This window comes from Anas acuta, chromosome 15 (assembly GCF_963932015.1).
Source record: "Anas acuta chromosome 15, bAnaAcu1.1, whole genome shotgun sequence".
NCBI lineage: Eukaryota > Metazoa > Chordata > Aves > Anseriformes > Anatidae > Anas > Anas acuta.
In genome coordinates, this window is record NC_088993.1 from 10,575,457 (window position 1) to 10,599,367 (window position 23,911).

Here is a 23,911-nt window from a genome sequence, read left to right on the forward strand (position 1 = left end):
CTACCCGATAAGCTATACAGCCATTTATTTTGTATCATTCAGGATTGGCACTCTCCCCCACAGTCAGGCCCTCCATTTAGCTGCCTAAAGTTTGTGACCTTCCTACAACTCACCATCACTGAAAGGTGTCGCTCACAGAGGGCCTGGTTAGTGGCTGCCCTTACAACAGAGCAGCTCCACCCCTGGGGAGCCACCACTGCTATTCTGTCAGGGACTTGTGTGGAAACAAGAAAATGGTCTTTGAACTGTTCTGTGCAGTTCTAAGGCAGCCCCTGCACTGCTGGCCAGAGTGCAAGGCAGAATTACTTTGTGTCAAAGGTAGAACAAGCCACTCCTTGCAGGTGCGGGTGGCTGAGGACAGTGTAATAGCCACAGCCCCAGTGCTGGGACATCTGTGTCACTGCTGGGAAGCCAGGCCTGTCCCCACCCTGCTGCCAGCCTCAGCAGAGCAGAGGGGAGATCCCTCCTATTCCTCCCAGCAGCCACGGAAGCAGCAAGCCCAGCCTCACTGCTCTGCAGCTCCCCTGACACAAGGTTGAGACTACATCCGCACCGCTCTGAAGGCTTGTCACTAGTACAAGGTGGTGAGCATAACGCACCCTTAAAGCCAGACTTTAAACTGCATTGGATCCTCCAGTGAAATATTTTCCAAGATTCTGTTAAGCGTGCAGGTGCCTGTGGCTGATGAGAGTCAAATGGAGTACCCATAAAGGCACCTGGAGAAATTACATTTTAGGAATAGCAGATGGGGAGAATCTCTGAATTGCACTGAAAAATCTCTCTGCATATTCATCTGTAAACCTGCTTAACTGCTGAGAACCCTGACAGTCAGAGCGAACGGCTGAGACTACCTGCACATAACTTGGTTGATGCAGTTGTCACAAGCATGCAGTGTGTTTCAGTGTGTCCTTAGGCACCTGCAGTAACTACAGAGCCAGCAGATAGAGCACAAGATCTACAGAAGACCTTTGTCCTTCTAGAGCTGCATGTAGAAGCTGAAGTCCCTGAGAACCCCCCATGGATTTTTAGGCAACTGAGTAAGCCCCAACATAGCAGCCATTTTAAACTCAACTAAAATACTCCCAGCCCTTTTCTTGCAGGGTGGTCCTGGAAATTGGCCTCTGGCATAGAACAGTCATGTTGAACAATAGAGGGGAAAAACAGTAAGAATACTGACATTTCATTCCCCCTCCCCCCCCACCATGTTTTGCTGTTTCCCTAGTGTTTTTCACCACCCTCTTTGTTTTTTCTATAATTTGGAAGCATTTAAATGGGTGAATCCTAGATCTCACTCCTTAGTAACATTAATACAGCACATTTAATGAGAGATGTGCATCATGTGCGATCTTATGGTCCAATCCAAAGCCAAATTGTAAAACCATGGGATCTCACACAAACACAGCTCTGCCAACTGCAAGAATGTATTTCCTTAAGGATTTATTACTCCTGATGTCTGTCCAGCACAGAGAAGGGAATGTACAATGCAGGACAATGACTGCAAAACTGAGTATCACAATAGAGCAGAGCAGTCTGTCTGTTTTTGCCTTTACATTGTGATCACATTTACTGTAACAGCAGTCAGTGCAACAGCTTACTTTCTTCCTGATCTTCACAACAAACACTACCCAGAACAGACAAACAATGGATAACAAAATGAAAGTCAAATGGCAGTAGCTATTTATTTTTAACATAAATCCAAGTTACACAAATCTTGAGACACTAATCTATAAGAGAAGAAAACATGGAAATTAAGACTACTATTTTTTACCCTTACCCCACCCCCAAAAATCTAAGACAACATACAAGCAACTTCCATTATAGTTGAATTGAATCCTCTTCAAGAATTCAGAAGTAAAATGCTGAAGCCAGGCTCCCAGACCTTCCTATTGCCAAGGAAAGCTGGGAACACTGTTTTCAGACTCAGGTCTTTGGACTGGCTCCATCTACTTTTTAAAGTGCATAGTCTGTAGATGAGTACATGTGAATATAAACCGTGTGTCTGCTTCCCAAACACAACACCTCATATCAAATTACAAATTTTGATCCATACAGGCACAGAACTTTGATAATATTCTTACAAATAGTAAGTGCAAGTGTCCATACAGTTCCTGAATGATAGAACACCTAAGGCTGTCACATTTGCCTCATGCTAGTGGAGTTATCCGTCACTGAAGTAACAGGCTCAGCCAACACACATTTCTGAATGCTTCACAAATGACATGAAGAAAAAGACATGTCTGAAAATACACAGGTAACTTTGCTATAATTAAAAAGTGTAAAAGGTAGTAGAGAAATATCTGTTCTTGTTTCCACTGATACAAACAAGATCAGTGGAGTTACATTTTTATCGTCGTGAACGCATCCTTTAGCCCCATTCACTTACTGGTCTGGTATCCTTCCATCCTGAAGTTGTATACATTACAAACTCTGCCACTTACTAGCTTTTCCAACTAATTTACACCAAGCTTGTAATTTGGAGTATTACTTATGCCACACCTGCACTGTACTCATTAACATCTTCTACACTTACTTATGCACCATCAAAGGCTTTAACACTAACTGCTTCTGAACCGCCTTCCTCTTGCTCCATTTATTCTATGTCATCTAATCCTTCTACAGAAGGAAGGAATAGCCTACATGAAATAATATGCAAGATGAAATAAAATTTCACAAGGCACAACTCTAGCTTGAGACAGGAATTTGTTTCCAGGGCAATGGCTATTTTTCAGATGCTCAATCTTTCCTAAGGCAGTTGCATAACAGCACAAAACTGGAACTTCTGTAGAACGTCCCTGGGCTCCTCTGTCAAGACAGGATCATTGAAATTCCTGCTCCAGCAAATATCCACTGGCATGAAAGAACAATTACCAAATGATGCGTGGTACAGCCAAGATGAAAGTATTTGCCTGTATACTTTAAGTTTATCCCACTGAACTCATCATTGTTTCAACCTTCAAGAAACTTAGAAAAGAACTTACAAACACAATAGATTAACAGGAAAATCTCCCAAGAGAATACAGATAAAAGTTAAGTCAAAAAACATTTTTAGTGCTCACATTTTGGATGACTCCTTGCAACAAGAAAATTGCAAAACTCCAAACAGGAATGTACTAAAAAAGGTACTGCATATAGTTTTCTCACAGTTAAAATGTACATAATAGCAGCTCCAATTTTGCACTCTTTGAGCCTTCCTGAGCCAGGTCTTTCATGGAAGCAAATCTAACCATAGGGAAGATTTGGAAGATTTTAACCATCATTCTTCATATGAAAGTCCCACTCAGGAGCATGCTCTTAAATGGAAATCAATCGTATCTGAGGGCAGGCAGGAAGTGAGGGCTGTCGGGGGCTGAAAGTAAGGATGGTGACTTCTAGACCCCAGCCTGAGCTGGAAAGGAAGATGCATGCTTGAGCCTGGGTGGGCTGTGTCCCCAGGAGAGACTGAAGACTAGGTAACTGCCCATGTAGTAACAAAACCACAGTGGTATTTGAAGTACCATCACAGTTAAATGTCAAACTCTGTTCTCTGAACTTCTGAACCTCTGAAGCTGTCTTCTACCCTGTAGGAATTACCCCTCTAGAAGCATGAAACCTACCCCCAGGTTCCCACTACAGAAATAATTAAGGAGGAAATGCACTGATTCCAGAATTATACCAAAATACATAAATACCTGTTAATGTCAATGCAAATATCTAACACTTGGCATTTACATGAGATACATTTACTAATAATACTGAAGGTATCTAACACTTGTCATTGGAAAACATGTGACAGTTTACTTTTCATTCTTGAAAGCTGTAGAAGGGCTGCATTCAGACAGGATTGCTGCCCTTCTTGTTAACAAAAAATCCAAGGAAACTAAGTGCAAATGATTTTCTTCGTATTTTATGGCCTCGTTGGCATCGTAGACTTCCCTCTTTAGTTAGCAGCTGACCAGGAATCATAAACAAATTTTGCTGCTACTGTATCTTCAACCGCCATCCCTGAAAGAGAATTAGTCATCTTCAAACAGTGCTTCAGCTGTATTAAATAATATAGCTTCAGAAGGAAAGAGAAAGACTTAAAAAGTTATCTAATTGGACAGGAACAGGATTAACTCCCCAACCCAAACACCTGCAGTGTTATGTTCAAAGTTATTGTCACCATGTAATTGTTGTGTGTCTGATATGAAGTTAATGTAATTGCAGGAATCTCATTTTCTGATTCAGTGTTCACATCACAGTTTGACCCTTTCAGATATGCCATACAGCTCAGAACATGGTAACTCATCACCACTCCTGTTCCCTTCCCCAAACAGCAGCCACAACACTACAGCGCAATGTCACATTATCTGTAGGTTGGACAGACTTCAGAGGCATGACAACAGGACATTCATGTTGGGGCTGCCTTAATAAACGTTGCATTCATTTTTGAATAACTGTGAAACGGAAAAGGTACTTTTCCTATTGTTTGCTTGTTTTCTTATCTCTTTTCATTACATCAGTCCTGCTAAATCAATAAAAAGGGAAAATACAAATCACAGTCTAGTTCCTTTTGGAGAACGTGTTGCCACTGCAGTTTTGAAGATGATCAGCAGTTTTCCCACGCATGGGGGACCTAATAAATAACAAGGCATTGTCTTCTGTCAGGCTTGCACACAGGAGGGGCTTACCTAGTGATTTAAAGACCGTTGTCTTCTCAGGCAGGGCTGGTTTTGTACCTTTCAGTACCTCTCCCAGCTCAGCAAAAATCTCCGCCTGTGAAAAAAAAATACATATTTATACAGAAATGTAACATCCATATGTACATTAAAACTTTTTTTTTTCCTGAGTGACTTCAAATGAAACCCCTCCAGTTCTGCTATCCCATAACTGATTCCTTCCTGTTGAAAAGCAGACCAGTATTCATATCAATAATACAGAAACTGGAAAGAAATCTCAGAAAAGTGGAATGCTTTTCAGAGAAAGACCATTTGTCGGTTTCCTCAGTAAATAAGCTTTTCAGAGTGGATAGCTTGTTACCTATCCAACAAAAGAGATGGGGCTTCACATACCTTACTTGATCTGACCCTCTTATAGTGAGCCTCAGAAGTGGAAACCATGTTTGTTCTGTACAAATATTAAAAGAGAAGAAAACTCCAATAAACCTAAAATAGTCTCTTCCCATCAAATTTCTGCAAATCAATGACTGCCTGCTTGGCTTCTGTCATCCAGTCTCTAGGGGCCAGATTTGTGTCAGTCACACTGAAATCTTATGTGAAAGAAGTTACAGGTTTTAACAAGAAGATTTGGAAAATATGCAACTACCACCAAATGGTGCAGGAAATGTCCAGCTTTCAAAACAATACTTTGTACACAAAGACCAATGCTGAAAATATGCTAACGCCATATGGTGCCATGTAATGGTTAATCATGAATGCACATGGTTCTGTCAGAGATACATAAAATTTCCCTTTCAAAATCTGTTTTATCTTTCAGCCTGTGCTTGGAAATTATTAGTAGCCATATCTGATACTCTGAAAAATTTCAGTGCAGCACATCATCCACATTAGCTCACTTCAAACACAAGCCAACTGCCACAAAGAGAAAGTCCCTCATTTAAAAAAGCCTCACCTTTGATAATATAACATCTCCTGATTCAGTAAGAGCAGCCTCTCTGGAATCCACAAACAGAACAGAATTCTTCATCAGTTCATCATCCAGTTCTCGCCAGTCTGGTCTGCTTGCTCCAACAGCTGAGACAATAGAAGTAATGAACTTGGGAAGAGCATTTAAAGTGAATTCAAAACATGTTTTGTCCAAAAGACATGTGTGAACTAACAATGGACATTACTGTGGAAATATAATATACAGTCTCACATTGTCACTGATGACATGCTCATTGGTTTAAAAAAACAAACAAAAAAAGATGCACCTGAAAACTGGTAAAGGCTGGGATTTCTCTCAACCTAGCCTCAGCTGTAATGCCGAGGTATATATGGCCCGCTTCTGTAATGTGCTGACTCCTTAAATTTCCATTAGTGTCAGTTAAAGATTACATTGCGTCCAAACCTCCAAAAGCATTACCGTTCATTAAAATGTACAGCAATCTTGACCTCTAGTCAGATAGATGCTGCTGCTGACAAAGGTCTTGTAATCCTCGTAAGCAAACCCTGGACTACTGGAACCAGTAAGTCATCGCACTTCAACCTGCTGAAGCATTAAGCTGCAACTCTCTGTGAAGCAGATCTCACAGAACTGAGGTTCTTCGCTGGCACTGTTTCCATCTCTTTGGTAGAATGGTCAAACTGCTCCTACCAAGTAATGCTAAGAAGGCAAAGGGGAGATAGCACTCTTAGCCCTTTCTCATCACCTATGTTTCTTGTATGGATGTGAAACTGTACGTGTAAGTACAAAACAAACAAGCCTTTGTTAGCAGCACTGAGCATGACACCAGTACTTAACTGTGACATAATTATTCTTTTCTGCTTACAGAAGGCACCATTCGAACAGACCACAAACATTTGGCAAAGCAACTCAGGGAAGATAATCTTAAGGTTAAACAGACTACATCTCTTCTGCAGACAGTGGCCTCAGTTTCCGTGACTGCCAACTTAAACGATGGTGGCTGTTTGTGTCATCCCCAAGCAAAGTTAACTAACACAGCTTCTCTAAAACATTTTATATTTGACAGAAGATTATCCTTGGCCAGACACTCTGGGTAGCGGAGGCATAAGAAAACCATCTCCCTTTGTCCATTATCTCTTGCACCCTCCTCCTCTTTCATGAGATCATTGCCAAATGACCTGAATTTTATCGTCCTTCAGTTTGATCCAGACTGCATTCATGTTACATTTCTATAGAGACAAATAAGATTTGAACAATCCCTCATTTATCCTTAACAGATCAGAAACAAAGTCGTTCGCAGCAAAGACCTGAACAAGTAGACAGCTGAATTTTACTAACCAAGATTTTTAAACTTACAGCTTCTATCATCTCCTTGTAACACTGTAAGTAGTACAAAAAGAGCAGGTTATACATAGCTAGAGAAACTAAAGAAGTTAAACTGCTTGATTTGTCTTAAGTACAGAAAGATCATTACAAACTTTTCATAGGTTAATGGAAGTTTTACTGTAGTCAAACGTTTTCTAGAAGCGTCTGACTGTTACGGAATAACAGATTCCATGTTGCCTGAATGCCTAAATGGAGAAAGAAAAAGCAGACAAAGAAAGGAAAAGGTTTTTTGTGTATGCGTCTCTTCAGTGACTGTAGATCTTAATTGATTTTGGTTGTACTTCTGACTACCATGCCGTGACATAACACAGACAGCATTCAATGACAAAGGACTAAACTGAGTTTGAAAAATTGGTAGGATGCTGCTAGAATGTGGGAACTTACTTTAAATGGTCCCCTTTGACAAGTCGCTTTTGTCTCATTACCGTGCGATTTGGAAAGTTCACAAGGTCATCTGAATCAGGCGCACAATTAAGAAAATAAACAAATCTGACCACATCCAGAAACTCTGAACAATAAGGTGATAACATCACAAAAAGGCAGGAAAAAAAAAAAAAACAAACCTCCCTATAATGAGAGGTCAAACTGTGAGGTTCTTACTTGGTTATTGCATTTATTATTTTTTTTTAAACTCCAGTAAAAATCAATGTGATCAGCACCAAAATGAATAAATAGAGGAGCTTATGAAAGTGGATGAAGGAAGGATGAGTGCTACCAGCAAAACAACAGATTGAGCAGGAATCACTTAGGAAATAACATTTTTGTATGGGCTATTTAAATGGAGAGCAAGTGAACATGAAATAATAACACAGCAGCAAAAATGATGTATGTGAACAAACATGATAATAAATATGTCCTTAAATGATGAGAACATAGCATACCATTGATATGGGCACCTGGTTTTACCCACTCTCCAAATAAAATTGGTGTTGTTGCCATGGTGACTGTTATAATCACATCAGCCCCTGTAACTGCCTCCTGAGCAGAAGAGCAGACATGCACCGGACCATTAACTGAGTTAGCAAACTTCACGGCATTCTCTTTTGTGCGATTCCATATCCTGACCTTCAAGGAAGAAAGGAAAAACAGATCAGCCTGGAGATTTTCTCCTTGTTGAAACAGAATAGACTTTGTTTCAGTTTTCAGTCACATCAATCCTAAACTTTTTTTTCCCCTTTAACGTTGCCACCATATAAGTGAGAAAATTCCGTGGGTGGGCAGCTACATTTGAATTGGCTTTTTTGCAATGCCAGAGTAACAGCTCCTTGTCAAAACGTATTTATAAAACACAAGGATTTCCAATAAATGCATTTAATGGAAAGTCACAGAAAGCTCACCCAAACATGGCATACATAGTAGGATTTTCTCAGGGAAAAAAACACCATCTGAAACATGACTTTGTTTCCAACACACTTGGACCAACATTTGAGCAAGAAATTTTACAGGTGTTCAGAGTATTATTGTGTTCTGCGTAAACAGGATCAAAAACACCATTAATCTCTGAAGTGAAACTTTGTCTGTAGCACATTTTATTTATAAAATATGCTCCTGAAATATCACAGACAAAAATGAATGTGCCCAGTTGTGTCCATTACCTCTTTAAATGTAAACAGCTCCATGAAGATTTCATAATGGCTATATGCTTGAACACCAGCTCCCAAAATGCACAGCACTTCTGCAAAAGCCGGCATTAACAACTGAGCGGTATCAAACATACAAAAAAAGCATAGGTAAGACAATATATTAACAGATAAGAAATAGGTATCAATATAGTACAAAAAGAAAGCAGTAATCTTAATCCACTTAAACAACAAAAAATGGTTTTATGCAAAAGCTAGTATTAAATTCCTAGTAATAGAAATCAATATTCAATAACCACTATCTATATATCTATATATCTATATGCACACAGATACATACAGTAATGCAAAAGCTAGCGTCAATAGCACCAAAGTATCCTTTGGCTTGATTCTGGATTTTAATTGTTTAGGTTTGTTAAGTCCGAAATTCAGTTCACGCCGTTGGATGTTAAGTCTAACGTAGATTCTGGGGCCTTAGCACACACTACTATCAGTATAATGTATCATATCTATGGGATTAATCAAGTGTAAAACTGTAGTGTTGATGTTCTGTACTGGCTGAAAACAAGCATTACGCTCAGGTTCCTCTCACACCTTGTTTTTTGTCTTTTCTCCTACACTGCCCACGTCCACATTTGAAGTTGTGAAAGCAGTGGGCCCTTTCAACATTTTTCCTTATACGTATTTCCCCAGATACCCTGTACTGCTACATGTATTTATTCTGTATCCCGAAACACAGTGATCTCTAGATCTAGACACAGCAGATGGTGAAACTCCTGATTTACAAGTCTGAGAAAGGAATTTTCTTAAAAACTGTATCTATGCACCATGTACTGCAAAAACAGCAATGTGAAAAACAATATTGAAATGCAGACTTATGGCTGTTTTTGGTTTTCTGGTTTAGTTCTTGCCTGTGATTCACCACTACTTGGCAAGGGAGAAGAGAGGGCTGCTGGAGTCCAGCCCTAAGCTATCCTTGTGTCTTGTTTATGCATTTGATGTGGCCACTCACTTCTGTATAAAAAGCTTTTGAACTGTGTAGGCTCTCAACACTTATTCTGCTGTAAGAAAAATTGAAAAAAATCTCATTGATCACATTTTTCAGTAGCAAGAACTCTTTTTAATGTTTCTTTCAAAGACACAGAAGCACTTATTTCAAAGGTTCCTTGCATAAAAGCACTGGGTCTTTAAAAAGTGAATGCCATAAAGGGGACAAGATGACAACTATGAGCTAAACTCAAACACTCCTGAATAATTCCCAAAACAGCAGACAATAATGAAGGGTCTGATCGTGAAGTCCCTTTAGCAGCCAAACTCCTTTGAGGCCAGCAGAGCCCTGACTGTGTAAAAACTGTCAGAACCATCTAAGTAGAGAATAGATGAAATGAATGAGGTCCTCTAACCTAATGTTTGAGGAATCCATTGTAAATTGTTCTGTCCCTTGGGAAGCTCTTGGGGACAGGTTCTTCACTCCAATTTTATGTCAGTTTAGTTCTATTGCCATGGATAGATTTAGGCTGGCATGAAGACAGCCACTAACAAGGTGGTGAGGTCAGCCTTCGGTCTGATGTAAAGCTGACAGGTGAAAAACAAAAGTACCTTTCAGCTCTGGCCCTCTTCTTACTGCCTCGTTCTTTGAGGTGAACACTAAAACACTGCTATACAATGGAAGGTGACTTGCTCTCTATCCAGTGCTAGGGGCACAGCCAAATATTGTTTTAAAAAAGAATTTGACAGCAACAATTTCCAACAGAAACAATGTAAAGCAACATACACTAAGATTTACATCACCTGTCTTTCAGACACTGAAGTTTATGGTTGTAGTCAGGGCTAGTCATCTGGACATCTTACAGTGACAGAGAAATTGACCAACAGATACCTCTGGACAAGTCTACCAACTATTATAGACATCATCTGTCTTAAGAGGACCCACACTACCCCCCTGGAAATACACCTTTTTCTTCTTTCTCCAGGTCCAATGAAACTCACCTGTACTGGCCTCATAGCAGAAAATACACATCTAAACAAAACTGAATACGTTACCGCAGCTTTATCACCCAATGCCATAAGAAGCATGTTAAGACAAGCACAGAAGAAACAAAAAAATCAGAGGAAACCAAAACAAACTCCCTGAAGAATGCAGAATGAAGCACAAAAACACAGCACAGATTCCTCGTGCCATCACATACAAAATTTTAAAGCCAAACACAACTCACAATTAAACCAGAAAATTGTGCTTTAAGTTTTCCCTGAAGGTATGTACATTATTTCTAACTTGAAGTAAACTGACACGCAGTGAAAGACACGTCACTCTCTCTAGTTACTTGATATATATAAATAAATGTGTGTATATATGTGTGTGTGTTTACGTATATATATATATATATATATATATATATATATATATATATATATATATATGGTGGTGATAACACCACAAACTGAGTCCGCTCTGATTTAGGAAATAGAAGACATACCTTGGTAGCTATTGCAGAAACTGCTGCAGTTCGTTTTGCTGTAATAACACTGCCATCTAGAACCTTTTAAAAAAAACAAGATGAGACTGAAACAAACAGTGAAAACATGTATAAAGGCCCAATATTTTCACCAAGTCATGAATTATATGCATTAAGTTATATTAAGGGCATAGACAAAAATATAAAGGTCAGTAATTAGTACTACAGCAACCACAAAGCACATGAAGCCCATGTACAGAGTGGGTAGATCGTCTGCTTATTCCAGTTCTTTCATGCCCTTCCACCAGCACAAATCGAGTGAAAAATGGTCAAATCTGAGCTGCTCCTAACCCACATGCAGGTGCACTTCACTTCCTTGGTTTCCAGCATAGGGTCTAATACAACTGCAATACTCTGCACTCTGGTACAATCAGGGACCAGCTCAAGCTGGCAGTAATTCTTGAGCTGCACTGTTTTATCCTGTAACAGAAGGGTGACAGAGAACCATGGAACTCCTTGTGCGTGTATCATGCATGGGAGGACATTCCAGTCTCAAAGTGTATTAACTGCTGTGTATAAATGATTTTTGGGGCTTTAAGGCAAAGGATGTTTTTTCAATACAGTGTAGAATGAAAAGCTATTATACTTTTCATGACCAGTTTTTGTCCTTTAATAATCACCATTACAACAGTGTAATTAAAATGGCCAACATTCTTAAAAATTATTAATTAAAAAAAAAAAGACCATGAATACTATTCCCTTTGATACCAATTGCATTTCTCTTTAGATTTAGGCTTAAGATGGTGCAAGATTCTTCAATAAGCAAGCCTTTTTCCTTCAAAATTCAAGGTAAACATTTCCAGATCATCTCTCTCTTCTAGTCACCCTGAGAGCCAACAGACTCCCTTCAAATCACAAATTACAGTAAACAGCTGACAAAAGGACACAGAGTACTGTTTAACACGCATGAAAGATATAAGACCTCCAGCCAAATTCCAATTAGGCACAAACACATTTTAATAATGACAAACTTACACCAGTTTACACCAGTGAAGTTCAATGTCTACAAATGAAAAGGGAGAGCTGGCAGAACATTCACAGAGGAGGATGCAGAAGTGTTGCACTCAACTCACAGCTTTTAAAGAGCCGTTGGTTGGGTCAAACAAGAGGACAGTTGCTTGGTGAGAGGGAACAGAAGAATCTTTCTTGTGCTCATAAAAAGTCACCAGCTTGGTTGTCAGAGCATCGTCTGCAGCGCTGTAAGCAGGCATAACTCCCAGGTACCTTTCAAAGAGGATTACTTACTCAATTTCAGCATCAGAGTCACGGAAACGGTTAACATCAAGCGCTTACGGGGAAGTTAATCAACAACTGGGTACCACCACCTTCCCCCGACGCTTTGATTTCACCCATCCCTCTCCTTCCCCGCGGCGGACCCGACCTCCTCCCTCTGACAGCGGCCACGGGAAGCATCACCCCCTGCCCGGCCCACTCCCCTGGCAGCCCGGGGAAGCCGTCCCGCTCTCCTCACCCGCCGTGAGGCCGCACCGGCACCACGGCGCGCACCGGCTGCACGACGCCCCCGGCTGCTCCGGCCGAGAAGTTGCCCAGGGCGGCCTCCAGCGCCGGCAGCAGGAGGCTGGCGCGGTGCAGGTACTTCTCCACCTCCTCGCTGCCGATGAAGACGGGCGGAGCCGAGCTCATGGCGAGCGGTGGGGCCGAAGCACCAGGCAGAGACACGGGGCTGAAGCACCGGGCTCTGCCCCCCACGACCGCCGCTAAGTACCCGGCGGCTGCCACTGCCACCACCCCCCGCCCCTCAGCAGCACCGCCCCGCGGGCCCGGCCTCCCCCTCCCTCAGCCCCCCGGGCCCGGTCGCGCCTCCCGTAGTCCTCGCCCGCTGCTGAGGCGCCCCGCACCCCACACATAGAAACAGCGGGCGGTAAAACGGCCCCGCTGGGGCTTAAGGGAGCTCCAGAACCCCGAGAACGGCCGCCAGCCCCACTCAGACACTGCCAAGAGACGGGGCGGCTGCGAACACTACCGAAGAGCCGCGCCATGGCTCGCCTCGGGCCCCCACAGCCACAAAATGGCGGCGCGCCCAGAGCCCCCCCAGCCCCAAGATGGCGGCGCGTCCCATAGCGCCCCGCGCAGGCCGGGCAGATACGGCACGCACAGGCCGGGCAGACGCACCCCGCGCATGCGCGCAGCCGCCCCCGCCTGAGGAGGACTTTTAACCGCGAGCAGTAGAGTTGTCGCTCTCGGCTCGCTAGAAAGTCGCGGCGGCGCAGGGCGTGCCGGGAAGGCAGAGTCTTCCCCCGGGGCAGCCATCTTGTTCTCCTCAGCGGGCGCGGCAGGATGAGGGGCTTTGCGGGGGTCGCGCCGGCTCTGTCGGTGAGCGAGGGCTGAGGGGTGCGCTGTGTGGCGGCGGGCAGGCGGAGGAGGATGCCAGGGCGGTTGTCAGGGTCCTGGGGGCTGCTGAAGGCCGGCCTCAGAGTGATGAGCCCGGCCGGGCCCCGTCGGTGGGCTCTGGGCGGGTGGAGCGGGCAGAGCTGTGGGGCTGCGGGGCAGGGGCAGGGGCAGGAGGATGGGGTCGGGGGAGGGCGAGCGGCGGAGCGGGAGCGGGAGGGGGCGGCTCAAGGTCAGGCAGGCCGCGGGCACGGCCCAGGGGGGCCTCAGAGCAGCTCCTGCTGGGCCAGGGGCTTCTCCCGGGGCTCCCCCGGGGCTCGGTTCGGCAGGGAGGGGGGGCGAGCGGCCTCCCGGCGGTGCGGCTCGCTAGGGGCGCTTTTGCCAAGGTGATGCCCTTGGCGAGCGGGGCCTGGCGGCGGGGTGGTGCTGGAAAACGTCCTGGTGAGGCCGGGGCACGTCCTGGGGGAGCTGCCTGCTGGAAATCCCTGAGGGGATGGCGGATAGCTTCTGTGTCAGAATGCTTTGAAGTCAATTTTAGGCATACGCTACTAGTTAATAAATAAGAAGGCTTAGAGATTAAGATTAGATATCTTAACGAATTTGTGGTGAGGGGAGAAAGGAATTTTTTCTGGACTTGCAATATGTTAAATGGTGCCTGTGGTGAAGTAAGGGCAGTACCAGCATTGCTGTCCCTACTGCTGACTGCAGTGGTGTGCCTGTCACTCAGTTTTTTACTTTGAGATGTAAGGGGGTGAGACTTTTCTCTTTTGATTTGAGAAGAGCAATAAATATGCTTATTTCACAGAGGAAAAAAATGTGGAAGGGAATAGCATTTAAGATTTGAAATTAACATTAATGTCACTTCAGTTGCCACCTACTGAAGGGGAAAGCGGTTCAATTTGAAGGCCTACTTCTAATTATTGCTCTGCAGTTTGGGGACTTGCATCTGTGTCCTATTTGTGCTCAGTAATCAGTGTAGGTAGGTTGATATTCTGACTCTGAGTTGAACTGCCTGTACCACGTAAAGTTATCTATGAAGTTATCCTGTGTTCATGGGGTTTACTTAGCTATTTGTTCAGTTAATTCCTATGCAGTAGTTCTACAGACAATATAATGTCAACAGAGATTCATGCTATGGGACAACAAAAAGAAAAATAAGCTTTCCTAAGTACTACTCGTTGAACTTCCAAAAACCTTTTATAAATCACTGTACAGATTTCAACAGTGATGTAAAAATGACTGGAGGACTTAACAGGAAATCACTGTTTTTACTGTGGGACTTGAAGTTGTTTGTTGCATTTCAACTTTAAATTAATTTGCTTCTTCAGTATGCAATGTAACGTGATGAACTAACTCAGAAAAATCCTTTCTTTTATGCTTCGTCCTCTAGAAGAGACTGTACTCACTTAAAGTAGCTCCTAAAGTTGCATCATCAGCAACTGCTGAACGAGTGAAATTATCTCCAGAGTCTGAGGATCTGGAGGTCAGTATGAATACTGGTATTTTTTATCTTTTTATTTATAAGTCAGTCAGAGAAGACCTGTGACAGTATTTCTAATGGATCGGTAAACCAAATTTTATTTTAATGCAGATCACAAAATTACCAAATGGCTTAGTTATTGCATCTCTGGAAAACTTTTCTCCAGCTTCAAGAATTGGTGTGTTCATTAAAGCGGGCAGCAGATATGAAACCACTGGTAACTTGGGAACTGCTCACTTACTTCGGCTTGCATCTACTTTGGTAAATTTTTATTCTCTTACTATTTTTGGCAATGGATGAAATGGTGGGAAGCTTACATGTATGACTTCAAAAAGAGGTGATATGGTAACATGTAGCATACGTGATCATACAGCGCAGAAAACAATGTACATTGATAGTTCGTTACTGGGCTTAAATGCAAGAAAAATGCCATTACTTCCTGGATGACAATGTTATTTATTTGGCTCTGTACTTTTTCATAGTGTCTTAAATTATGTACACAATTCAACTATAATAAAATTTGCATGTAACTTAAGCTGCAATAAAAGATAATTCAGATGTCTGAATTATCTTAGTTGTTCTATGCTTTTTATCATAGTTGTTCTATGCTTTTTTCAGTTGTTATCTGGCTGTAGCTGCAGATGCTTGCACACCAGTCAGATTGTGACAGAGTTACTCAGCACTGGTGACTGCTGTGAAATGTGTTCTCAATCTACTTCAGTTTCAGGCAGAAAAAAAAATAATGTCCCAGCTGCTTATTACCTCCTTCCTAATGACTGCCAGAAGTCACTTTCCCCAGACAGCTTGTAGCCTAACAGTATGTGTAGGCATCTGTTGTCCTGGTTGTGTTAAGGTTATTTAAGTTAAAAATCCAAATTTCAAACATTTAATAGGATTATTCTCATGGAATGGGACTGGGGAGCAACTATGTGAGCAATTGCATTAGAAAATCAGAGCAGATGATAGAAATGATAGCAAGGATGCAGTAAGTTGGCTTTTCTTACGTATATAATGTTTTCTGTATAAATGAATAAACAGGTACTGTTTCACATCTGCCTGAGTGCTGAACCACCTCTGGCAAATTTGTTCTTAAAATAGCTATAATTTTAATTTTTTTTTTCCCATTTCTTTTTTAATAGACTACTAAAGGAGCATCTTGCTTCAGGATAACTCGTGGCATTGAAGCTGTTGGGGGTAGCCTAAGGTTTGTAACATCACATAAACCTAATCTATTTTGGTAAGATAAAAACAAGCTACATGACAAAGGGAAACTTAAAACAATAAGCATTAAAATATGTAGGTGGATAAGGTCAGCGTGGGAATGGTGCACATTGACAAGAAATGACTTTTGTACTTCTCCTTTCACTAAGGTTCAAGAGTGCACACATAATTTGCATTTTAAATAATAGTTTTATGATTTGTACAGAAAGCTTAATGTGCTTTCTGCAGTTTAAGTCTTCAAGATTAAACTTGCTGAGGTCTGCTGATATTTTTATTATTTTTTTCCCTTTTGTGAATAGATAACACTCATACTGCAGTTCTGGGAACAATTCAAGCAGTTGCTAGATTTTGGGACTTGGGAGTTTAAAGCCTAGAAAACAAAACCTAAGAGAGAAAAGAGGGATCTAGCTGTACCTGCTTTCTTGCATTGTTTCTTGGAAATTAACCAGTAAGATTATTTTATGTAGAATTTGATTAAACACAGATTTAGATAACTCTAAGCTTTACCCTTTTTGTTAAGCAAAAAAATATGTTGAGGCAAATGATGATGGTATCCTATATTTGGATAGTCACAAGGTACTTGTTATAACCTGAATATACTTGCTATTACCTGAATACCTAAGACATGGGTTTTAGGTATATCTATTTCTCCTATAGGACTGTGTGTATCAAAATGCTCCTATTACCATTCCTTTAAACATTCATCTGGAACAGAGTTAACCTTAACTTGTATTCTAGTCAATACCTTGCTGAAAGCTTCAGACAATAGGGGAATATGTGTAGAAGTCAAAGTATTCGTATGCTCTCTGCTGAAATAGCTTTTGTATTTTTTCTCATTTAGCGTGTACTCAACGAGAGAGAAAATGACTTACTCTGTTGAATGCCTGCGTGACTATATGTAGGTATACAGATAAACTGTAAACCAAATAATTGTAATTGCTCTGTAGTAAAGCAAAGACTTACCATTTTAAAGGGTAGGTGTTAATCTAGTTTTAATGTTGTGGTAATAAATCAGTAAATTACTGCATTAATATTTAGCTCCTGTTTTTCTCTCACAAGCATATGAATGCGGCAGAACTGAATTAGAATTCTCATCTGTCATACAGCTGTGCTAATAACTACTCTGGCTTTAGTGACATACTCTGTTAATGTGCTTCTTATTGGTTGGTTTGAGTTGCTTTCAACTAGGAAAGAAATACATGCTACTTCTGTTGTGTTTAATCCCTTTGTAACTTTTTTCTCTAGTGATACAGTAATGGAGTACCTTCTAAATGTCACCACAGCTCCAGAGTTCAGACGATGGGAAGTATCTGATCTTCAGCCACAATTAAAAGTTGACAAAGCAATTGCATTTCAGAATCCTCAAGTTGGTAGGTGTATTTTCTGATCAATGTATTGGCTTCATGGGAGTATCTTCAAAATGACAAACTTTGGAAAACTTTGCTTAGTCACCTGGTTATTCCATTTTTCACCCTTTCCCTGTTGATAGGTATTGTCTTTCTGTTGCTATGGAATTTCTTAGCAAATCCATGTTTTTTTCCAGCTCATATATAACAATGTTACTGTTTTTTACTACTCTCCATCCCAAAAGAAAAACGAACAAACAAAAAACTGTATCTGCAGCTTGCCGATGAGGCTCAAAAAGCATTGAGCATTTACAAGTGTTTAGTGTTTTTAAAAGGTGGAAGTCTGCAGACTGTTGCTTAAGGACTTGTCCAATACTGAGTTTTAGCTTATTACAGTCCTGCTATTGCAGATCTTGTGGATGAATGTCTTTAGTGTGGAAGTGGACCATAGCTCAGTCACTGGTGTAACATTTAGATTCATTCATAATGTTCATTAAAAGTAGCTATTATGTTAGTCATAAACTTTGTTCCTCTTAGGAGTGCTGGAAAACTTGCATGCTGCAGCTTACAAGACTGCTCTGGCAAACCCCTTATATTGTCCAGATTACAGAATTGGAAAAATTACATCTGAGCAGGTAGGATTCTTGTGTTATAAGTCTATCTTAGTTTCCTTAGTAAGGATAGTTGATACTTGACAGAGAAAATTAATTTTTCAAATATATAGTAAGTATTTATTATCATATTAGTCTGGTGTTAAACTAATCTGTAGCCTTGATGCTTTTAGTATTGAGTTTAGAACTCATATTCACATGTAGAAAGGTTGTTAACATCAGCGGCTTTCTGTTGATAGTAAGGCTGTCAATGAAATGTGTGTTGTGTAAAAGGGTTTTGTGGCTGTCACTGGAAAGCATGTAAAATGATGTTCTACAGACAGTTCTTTTTGGAAGCATTGGAGTTAGTTGCTTTAGGAAGTATAAGGTCTGAATGTCAGGAACTTGCTTTTCATTTTTGTTCTTTATGCCAAATACCTTAAAATGTGACTTTACTGTTGCAGCTTCACCATTTTGTGCAGAACAATTTCACAAGTGCAAGAATGGCTCTTGTGGGAATAGGTATGTATGTTCTTTAATGGACACTGCAATTCGTAAGGGGAAACTACTATAGAAATCAGAGTTCTCTGGAGAAGAAGATTGTTATGATAACACTTATATTACTGAAAAACTTATACCAGTTACGTAACAGTGACATTACTTGGAATAAACTATTGCATTGCAGGTGTAAAGCATTCTACCTTAAAGCAAGTTGCAGAGCAGTTTCTAAATATCCGAAGTGGAGCTGGTACTTCTAGCGTAAAGGCTGTCTACCGAGGGGGTAAGTAAGTTTTCTGTACCTGTTCTGAATGATTTGGGGGTGTTATTATAAATGTAGTATTATTTAAAGTTACAGATGAAAACTATATAGATGTGCTAAGCGTTCTGCATGGAAAATAACAATTGAGTGGTATCTCCCACCTAGATAAACAGAGGATTTTCTTTCTCCCCACCATGGAAGGTCCTGGGATAAAACAGAAACAGTGTCTTCAATAAAGCTTTACCTGCATGATCATTTGTTCTGTGAAGTGGAAAAACAGGCTGGCATATATTTTTTTCTTGGCATATCTGGGAAGATTCCCTTAAAAATTGGGAAAGGTAGAGAGTAGTTTAAGAATGTCTAGAATCAGTTGGAGATTGTGTTAAGTGTTTCATAAGAGACAAAGCAAGGCTTAGCTCTTTCAGAGCAGTATCTTGTCCTACTGCTATTCACTGGTCTTTAGTTGGGGTATCGGATCACTCAGTAGACAAATGGAAAAATATAAAGTTTTGAGGTTTGAATGAAATAACTTCAGTTTCTGTAAAAACAGAATACTCTTATGAACAGAGGGTACAGTACTTTTATATATTTGTTATCTGGAGACTCAGTTTTATCATTTTACACTTTTAGGATCAGGCTCAAATTAGGTGTAGTAATGTACTTGGTTTTATGCTTGCAAGACTTTTTTTTTTTGAATGCAGGGGATTTCATTAAATGCTTTTTTCAAAGGAATATGTTTGTTTTAATAAGTGTTAAGAACAGCATCTTAGGGTTGTAAGGGGGTTTAATGATTAGGAAGCTACATGATGACCTACAGCTTACTAACAGCTTCTTTCTGTCTTTTCTGACTACATATGCAGTAACTTCACAACCTGACTTCTCCATCACAAAAATAACCCCGGGCAGAAGTGTTTCCTTTCCATACCTCTGAATGTGTAGCAGTTTTTAACTGAATGCTGCATAATCTTTTATTCTGTTACTGTATTTTTAGGAGAAATCAGAGAACAGAATGGTGATAGCCTTGTCCATGCTGCTGTTGTAATAGAAGGAGCTGCTGTTGGAAGTGAGGAAGCAAATGCATTCAGTGTCCTTCAGCATGTTTTGGGTGCTGGACCCCTTATCAAGAGGGGAAGCAATGTTACCAGCAAACTGTACCAGAGTGTTGCTAAAGCAACTACTCAGCCATTTGATGTAAGTTCAGAAAGTCACTACACTCATGTTTTAAGCAAAATGCATACTATCCTTTGAGAGGTTACTATTTCCATCTAGAGTCTTCATTAGTTATTATTATTAATTCTTGCATAAGGTGAAATATTTCAGAGAATGCATTCCAATGTGATCTTTCCTTTGCACAGGTGGAGTCTAGCTTCCTGAATTCCAGTATTTTGGATCCTTATAGTAATTTTCCTATGCTCAATACTGAGTTGTTCTGCTACTTGAAACAATAGATGATGATGTTTGTTTTTCAGGCTTCCGCATTTAATGTTAATTACTCTGATTCTGGTCTATTCGGGTTTTATACCATATCCCAGGCTCAAGATGCTGGGCAGGTGAGTTGCCAATTAGAATTTAAGTATTAACAACCTAACTGACAAAATAGTGCTTTGGCTTGAGGCAGAGACTGATTTTTCTTAAATACAATTGATCTGCCTTCTTGTATGACAGTGCTGCGTGTTTGGTTACAACATTTCTGTAGGCTGGCAATGAGACTTACTTTCTCAAAAGTACAAATGTGTAATATGAACTAGAGCTAGTAAAGTACCATGGATTGCTGATTGTAGGACTTGAAATTTTTAAACCTAAGTAGATTGTGATGAGCATGCCAGCTCATTAAGCTGACAGAACTAAACACTCTGAAAAATGGTGAGGCCATACAAATTAACATGGTGTTGCAATTCAGATCCACACAGCTCTTTTTTAATCACGTTTTGGCATTTATGGGTGTTTTTAGTTTTGTTCTAAAGCTGTTCAATATTGAGGCTGAGCTAACAATCCTACTACTATCAGCTGCTTTTCCCTGAAGTCTTTCTAAATGTCAGATAATAGGAATAACATGTTTAAATTTAATGCTGGAAGAATTCTTAAGTGATTAAATTTCTCAGGTCATTAAAGCTGCTTTGAACCAGATGAAGGCAATTGCTCAAGGCGGTGTCACAGATGAAGATGTCACAAAGGCAAAGTGAGTAAAGAACCATCTAATGTGATGGAGAGGTTTCTTAACGTGCAGCCACTTATCAAGCACTTGGACTATTCTGTACAGCAGGGCTTGTATAGTGCTGTAACAATTTCTATTGTGAAATGCTTCCTTTTCTGTGTTAAAATTGAAGCACTATCAATAGACTTTATTTCACCTGAAGCTACACTGATTCTCTGCTAGCAGTATTTCCTCATAAAAACTTGTTCAATAAACGTTAATATTTTCAACTAACTGTTTCAGTGTAAGGAATTTGCAAGCATCAACAGATGATGTTGTTTTAATCATACTCCCTTGTACTAAGGCATTTAAATTGGAATTCTAAAATGCATTATTTAGGTAATTCCCTGTACAGTCACACTGCAGTAACTCCTGAAACAGTCATATTAAGCAACTACGCCCTTCTGAATCTTCTAAGAATAGCAGTAATGAGGATTTGCAAATGTAAAGCACTGAATTAGTGATATTACATCCAAGTGCTCTAAATATATTTTTCCCTTAGGAACCTTTGAGAAGGAGAAAATTGCTGTCAGTGGTGTAGTAATAGCAGAGTTCTGGAGTTCCTGATTTATAGAGGGCATGCACATTTAGTGAGGTGGTGTTTAATGCTACTCAGAGTTTAAACTGCACTGAGCCTCTAAAGCTGTAATAGTACAATACAATATGGTACAGATTCACTCAAGTAGAAAAACAAAAATGCTGTCTGCTGTGTATGTGAAGTGCTTATAGGACTCCATGTAAATCTTGATTACAGAATACATAAACTAGACATGACTGGTTGTGCCATAGTCACTTGTAGCTAAATGGTACGCATTCTGTTTTACACTTGTTTTACATGAGTGACAAAAAAATTCTCAAGGTCAGTGATGTTTGTAGAATATTGCAATTCAGTCAAAAATAGCAAGGTACCTAGTCCTATTCTATTGAAATAAACTATTTTCTGCCACTAACCTTCTTTTAATTAAGATTTTCTTGAGTAGCAGTAAGACTGTCTATACCAGGAAAAAAAATCACAGTATGAATCTGGTGTCTTTTCCCAGAAAATTGAACTATTCTACAAGGAACATTTACAATCACTGCTGCTTTACCAGAAAATTGCTTTACACACATCAGTTCTTGATAAGATGCAGGCATCAATTTCAAACCTGATTTTTTAACTTAATAGGTTTTGTCTAATTGGTGAAGTACTTTTATTAGTTACTTCAAACAGAAACAAATTTTGAGCTAGAGATCTCCTGATTGCGTGGGGTGGCTGATCATTCCAAGGCAGGTGGTATTCCATTACCCTGTTAATTTCATGCTTTGACGATTTGTGGTGCCTTTTTCAAGCATGGAAGGTTTCTATGGTTAGGAAAATCTATCAAAGTCTTGAAAAGTTAAAATGCTAAAAACTCATTGCACTTGCAAGGGGTGGTAATAACAGAACCTATGTGCTCACTTGCTTAATGCTTTGTTTGGCAGAAATCAGCTGAAAGCTGCCTATTTGATGTCAGTGGAATCTGCAGAAGGTTTGCTGAATGAAATTGGCTCCGAGTCATTGGTTTCTGGCACACACACATCACCATCTGTTGTTGCTCAAAAAATTGACTCAGTATCCACTGCTGACGTTGTGAATGTAAGTATGTGTCAGCATTTACAGGTGTTTCTTAATCACTGTCTAAGATTTTAATACAAAAGTGGTGTTCATTTGTGTTTGTTTATAAAACACACACATCTTTTCTTGTAAGCAATTAGCTTACATATACCAGTTGTCTATCTTTTGAGGCCTTTATTAACAGAAGGCCCTTTAATTAAATTTAAAAGACTATATATTTATTTATATAAAGCCAGTGTAGCTGAGAGTACCAAACTGCCAACCAGTATTAAAGGAAAACTTGCTATGAGTTTCAGCGTGGGCAGATCTGTGTCAAGACTTCTAGGATTCCTGAGCCTAGAATACGTGGTGGACTTAATAAAACAACTAGGCTTTCAGTGATAAGCTGATACAGCAGCAAGGTAATTCAGAATAGCAATGTAGTTTATACTTGAAGCAAATTCCAACCAAAAATCCATCAGAGAGACGTTCGAAGACAAAACTTATTTTTCTAGTCATCACTTCCTTGTGTTGCAGTAGTAACTAGCAATAGCTTTAGTAATAAGGACAGAACCACTGTATCTTGTGGTGGTGTAAGTAGAATTCTGGGAATATCCACTTCCAAAGATTTTATGCCTTTTATAGCTAGCTGTCATTCCCTCATTCCCCTTTAATGAGGAGCTGAATTACGAGCAAGTAAGCTTAGACAGCCAAAGGAAAATTGTAGACTCAATGACCTACTATAGTAGGTCATGGAGTCACTTATTTTTTTTAATGACTTGATGTTGAGGCTGTGAGTGGCAAGAAACTCTGTTGTAGTGAATATATCCTTACATCAATTTTTCTGATGTGTTTTCAGGCTGCAAAGAAGTTTGTCAGTGGCAAGAAATCCATGGCAGCTAGTGGTGATTTGGGAAATACTCCTTTTCTTGATGAGTTGTAAAAACAAAGCTGGGATACAGTTTCATGATGGACCTGAACTATAAATCACCTGTGTTCTAAAGAAATTACTACATTGTTATTTATGAATTCAGTTCTTTCAGGAAATTAACCTGGTGTAATTGTGGGCTTGCACTCGTCAAATAAAGTGCTGAGTTCATACATTGTGTTGATTTTATTTTTTTTTTTCACTGAAAGTGGTATCTAAAATGCTGGCAAGTCTGGCCCTATATGTTGAAGCTAAAACTGCTGTGAGAAAATAAGGTAACTTTTAGTTGATGTAAAAAATATGTATGTCAAAAATGATCCTTGTGATCCTGATCCAGATGAACCTTGTAATCATTACTGGTTGTCTACGTATTCTTGTATAGGAACAGGAAAAGCTCTTGCAGAA

The 23,911-nt window shown here is 40.2% G+C and overlaps 2 protein-coding genes across 3 annotated transcripts; one reads left to right on the top strand and one right to left on the bottom strand.

The window, feature by feature from the left end:
• Window positions 1-1,654: 1,654 nt before the first annotated feature.
• CRYM (crystallin mu) lies at window positions 1,655-13,336 on the bottom strand. Of its 2 annotated transcripts, none has more exons than XM_068699711.1 (8): window positions 13,050-13,336; window positions 12,139-12,289; window positions 11,027-11,089; window positions 8,565-8,666; window positions 7,851-8,034; window positions 5,590-5,711; window positions 4,650-4,734; window positions 1,655-3,981 (listed from the first exon to the last, which is right to left on the bottom strand). In XM_068699711.1, exons 1-8 carry the CDS (start codon window positions 13,334-13,336, stop codon window positions 3,917-3,919), a joined length of 1,059 nt encoding a protein of 352 aa, XP_068555812.1. In that variant the 3' UTR covers window positions 1,655-3,916. The 2 variants fall into 2 exon arrangements, with proteins under 2 accessions (XP_068555812.1, XP_068555813.1); XM_068699712.1 differs by lacking the exon at window positions 13,050-13,336 and adding an exon at window positions 12,537-13,043.
• On the top strand, window positions 13,265-23,679 carry UQCRC2 (ubiquinol-cytochrome c reductase core protein 2). Its single transcript, XM_068699708.1, has 14 exons — window positions 13,265-13,399; window positions 14,805-14,897; window positions 15,006-15,155; window positions 16,034-16,098; window positions 16,957-17,013; window positions 17,361-17,485; window positions 17,999-18,096; window positions 18,516-18,573; window positions 18,737-18,832; window positions 19,803-20,002; window positions 20,281-20,361; window positions 20,914-20,990; window positions 22,467-22,620; window positions 23,438-23,679. The coding sequence occupies exons 1-14, from the start codon at window positions 13,364-13,366 to the stop codon at window positions 23,519-23,521; spliced, it is 1,374 nt and encodes a 457-aa protein (XP_068555809.1). The 5' UTR covers window positions 13,265-13,363; the 3' UTR covers window positions 23,522-23,679.
• Window positions 23,680-23,911: the final 232 nt, after the last annotated feature.

What these genes read in the sequence shown, in the direction of transcription:
- CRYM (XM_068699711.1), bottom strand. Translation starts at nt 13,336, where the DNA reads ATGGCTGCCCCGGGGGAAGACTCTGCCTTCCCGGCACGCCCTGCGCCG. An exon ending in AGCTGTTTACATTTAAAGAG is followed by an intron (nt 8,035 to 8,564) that starts GTAATGGACACA and finishes TCTTCCTTGAAG; the next exon opens with GTCAGGATATGGAATCGCAC. An exon ending in GAGATGTTATATTATCAAAG is followed by an intron (nt 4,735 to 5,589) that starts GTGAGGCTTTTT and finishes TTTTTTTCACAG; the next exon opens with GCGGAGATTTTTGCTGAGCT.
- UQCRC2 (XM_068699708.1), top strand. Translation starts at nt 13,364, where the DNA reads ATGAGGGGCTTTGCGGGGGTCGCGCCGGCTCTGTCG. An exon ending in TTCGGCTTGCATCTACTTTG is followed by an intron (nt 15,156 to 16,033) that starts GTAAATTTTTAT and finishes CTTTTTTAATAG; the next exon opens with ACTACTAAAGGAGCATCTTG. An exon ending in GAAGATGTCACAAAGGCAAA is followed by an intron (nt 20,991 to 22,466) that starts GTGAGTAAAGAA and finishes TTTGTTTGGCAG; the next exon opens with AAATCAGCTGAAAGCTGCCT.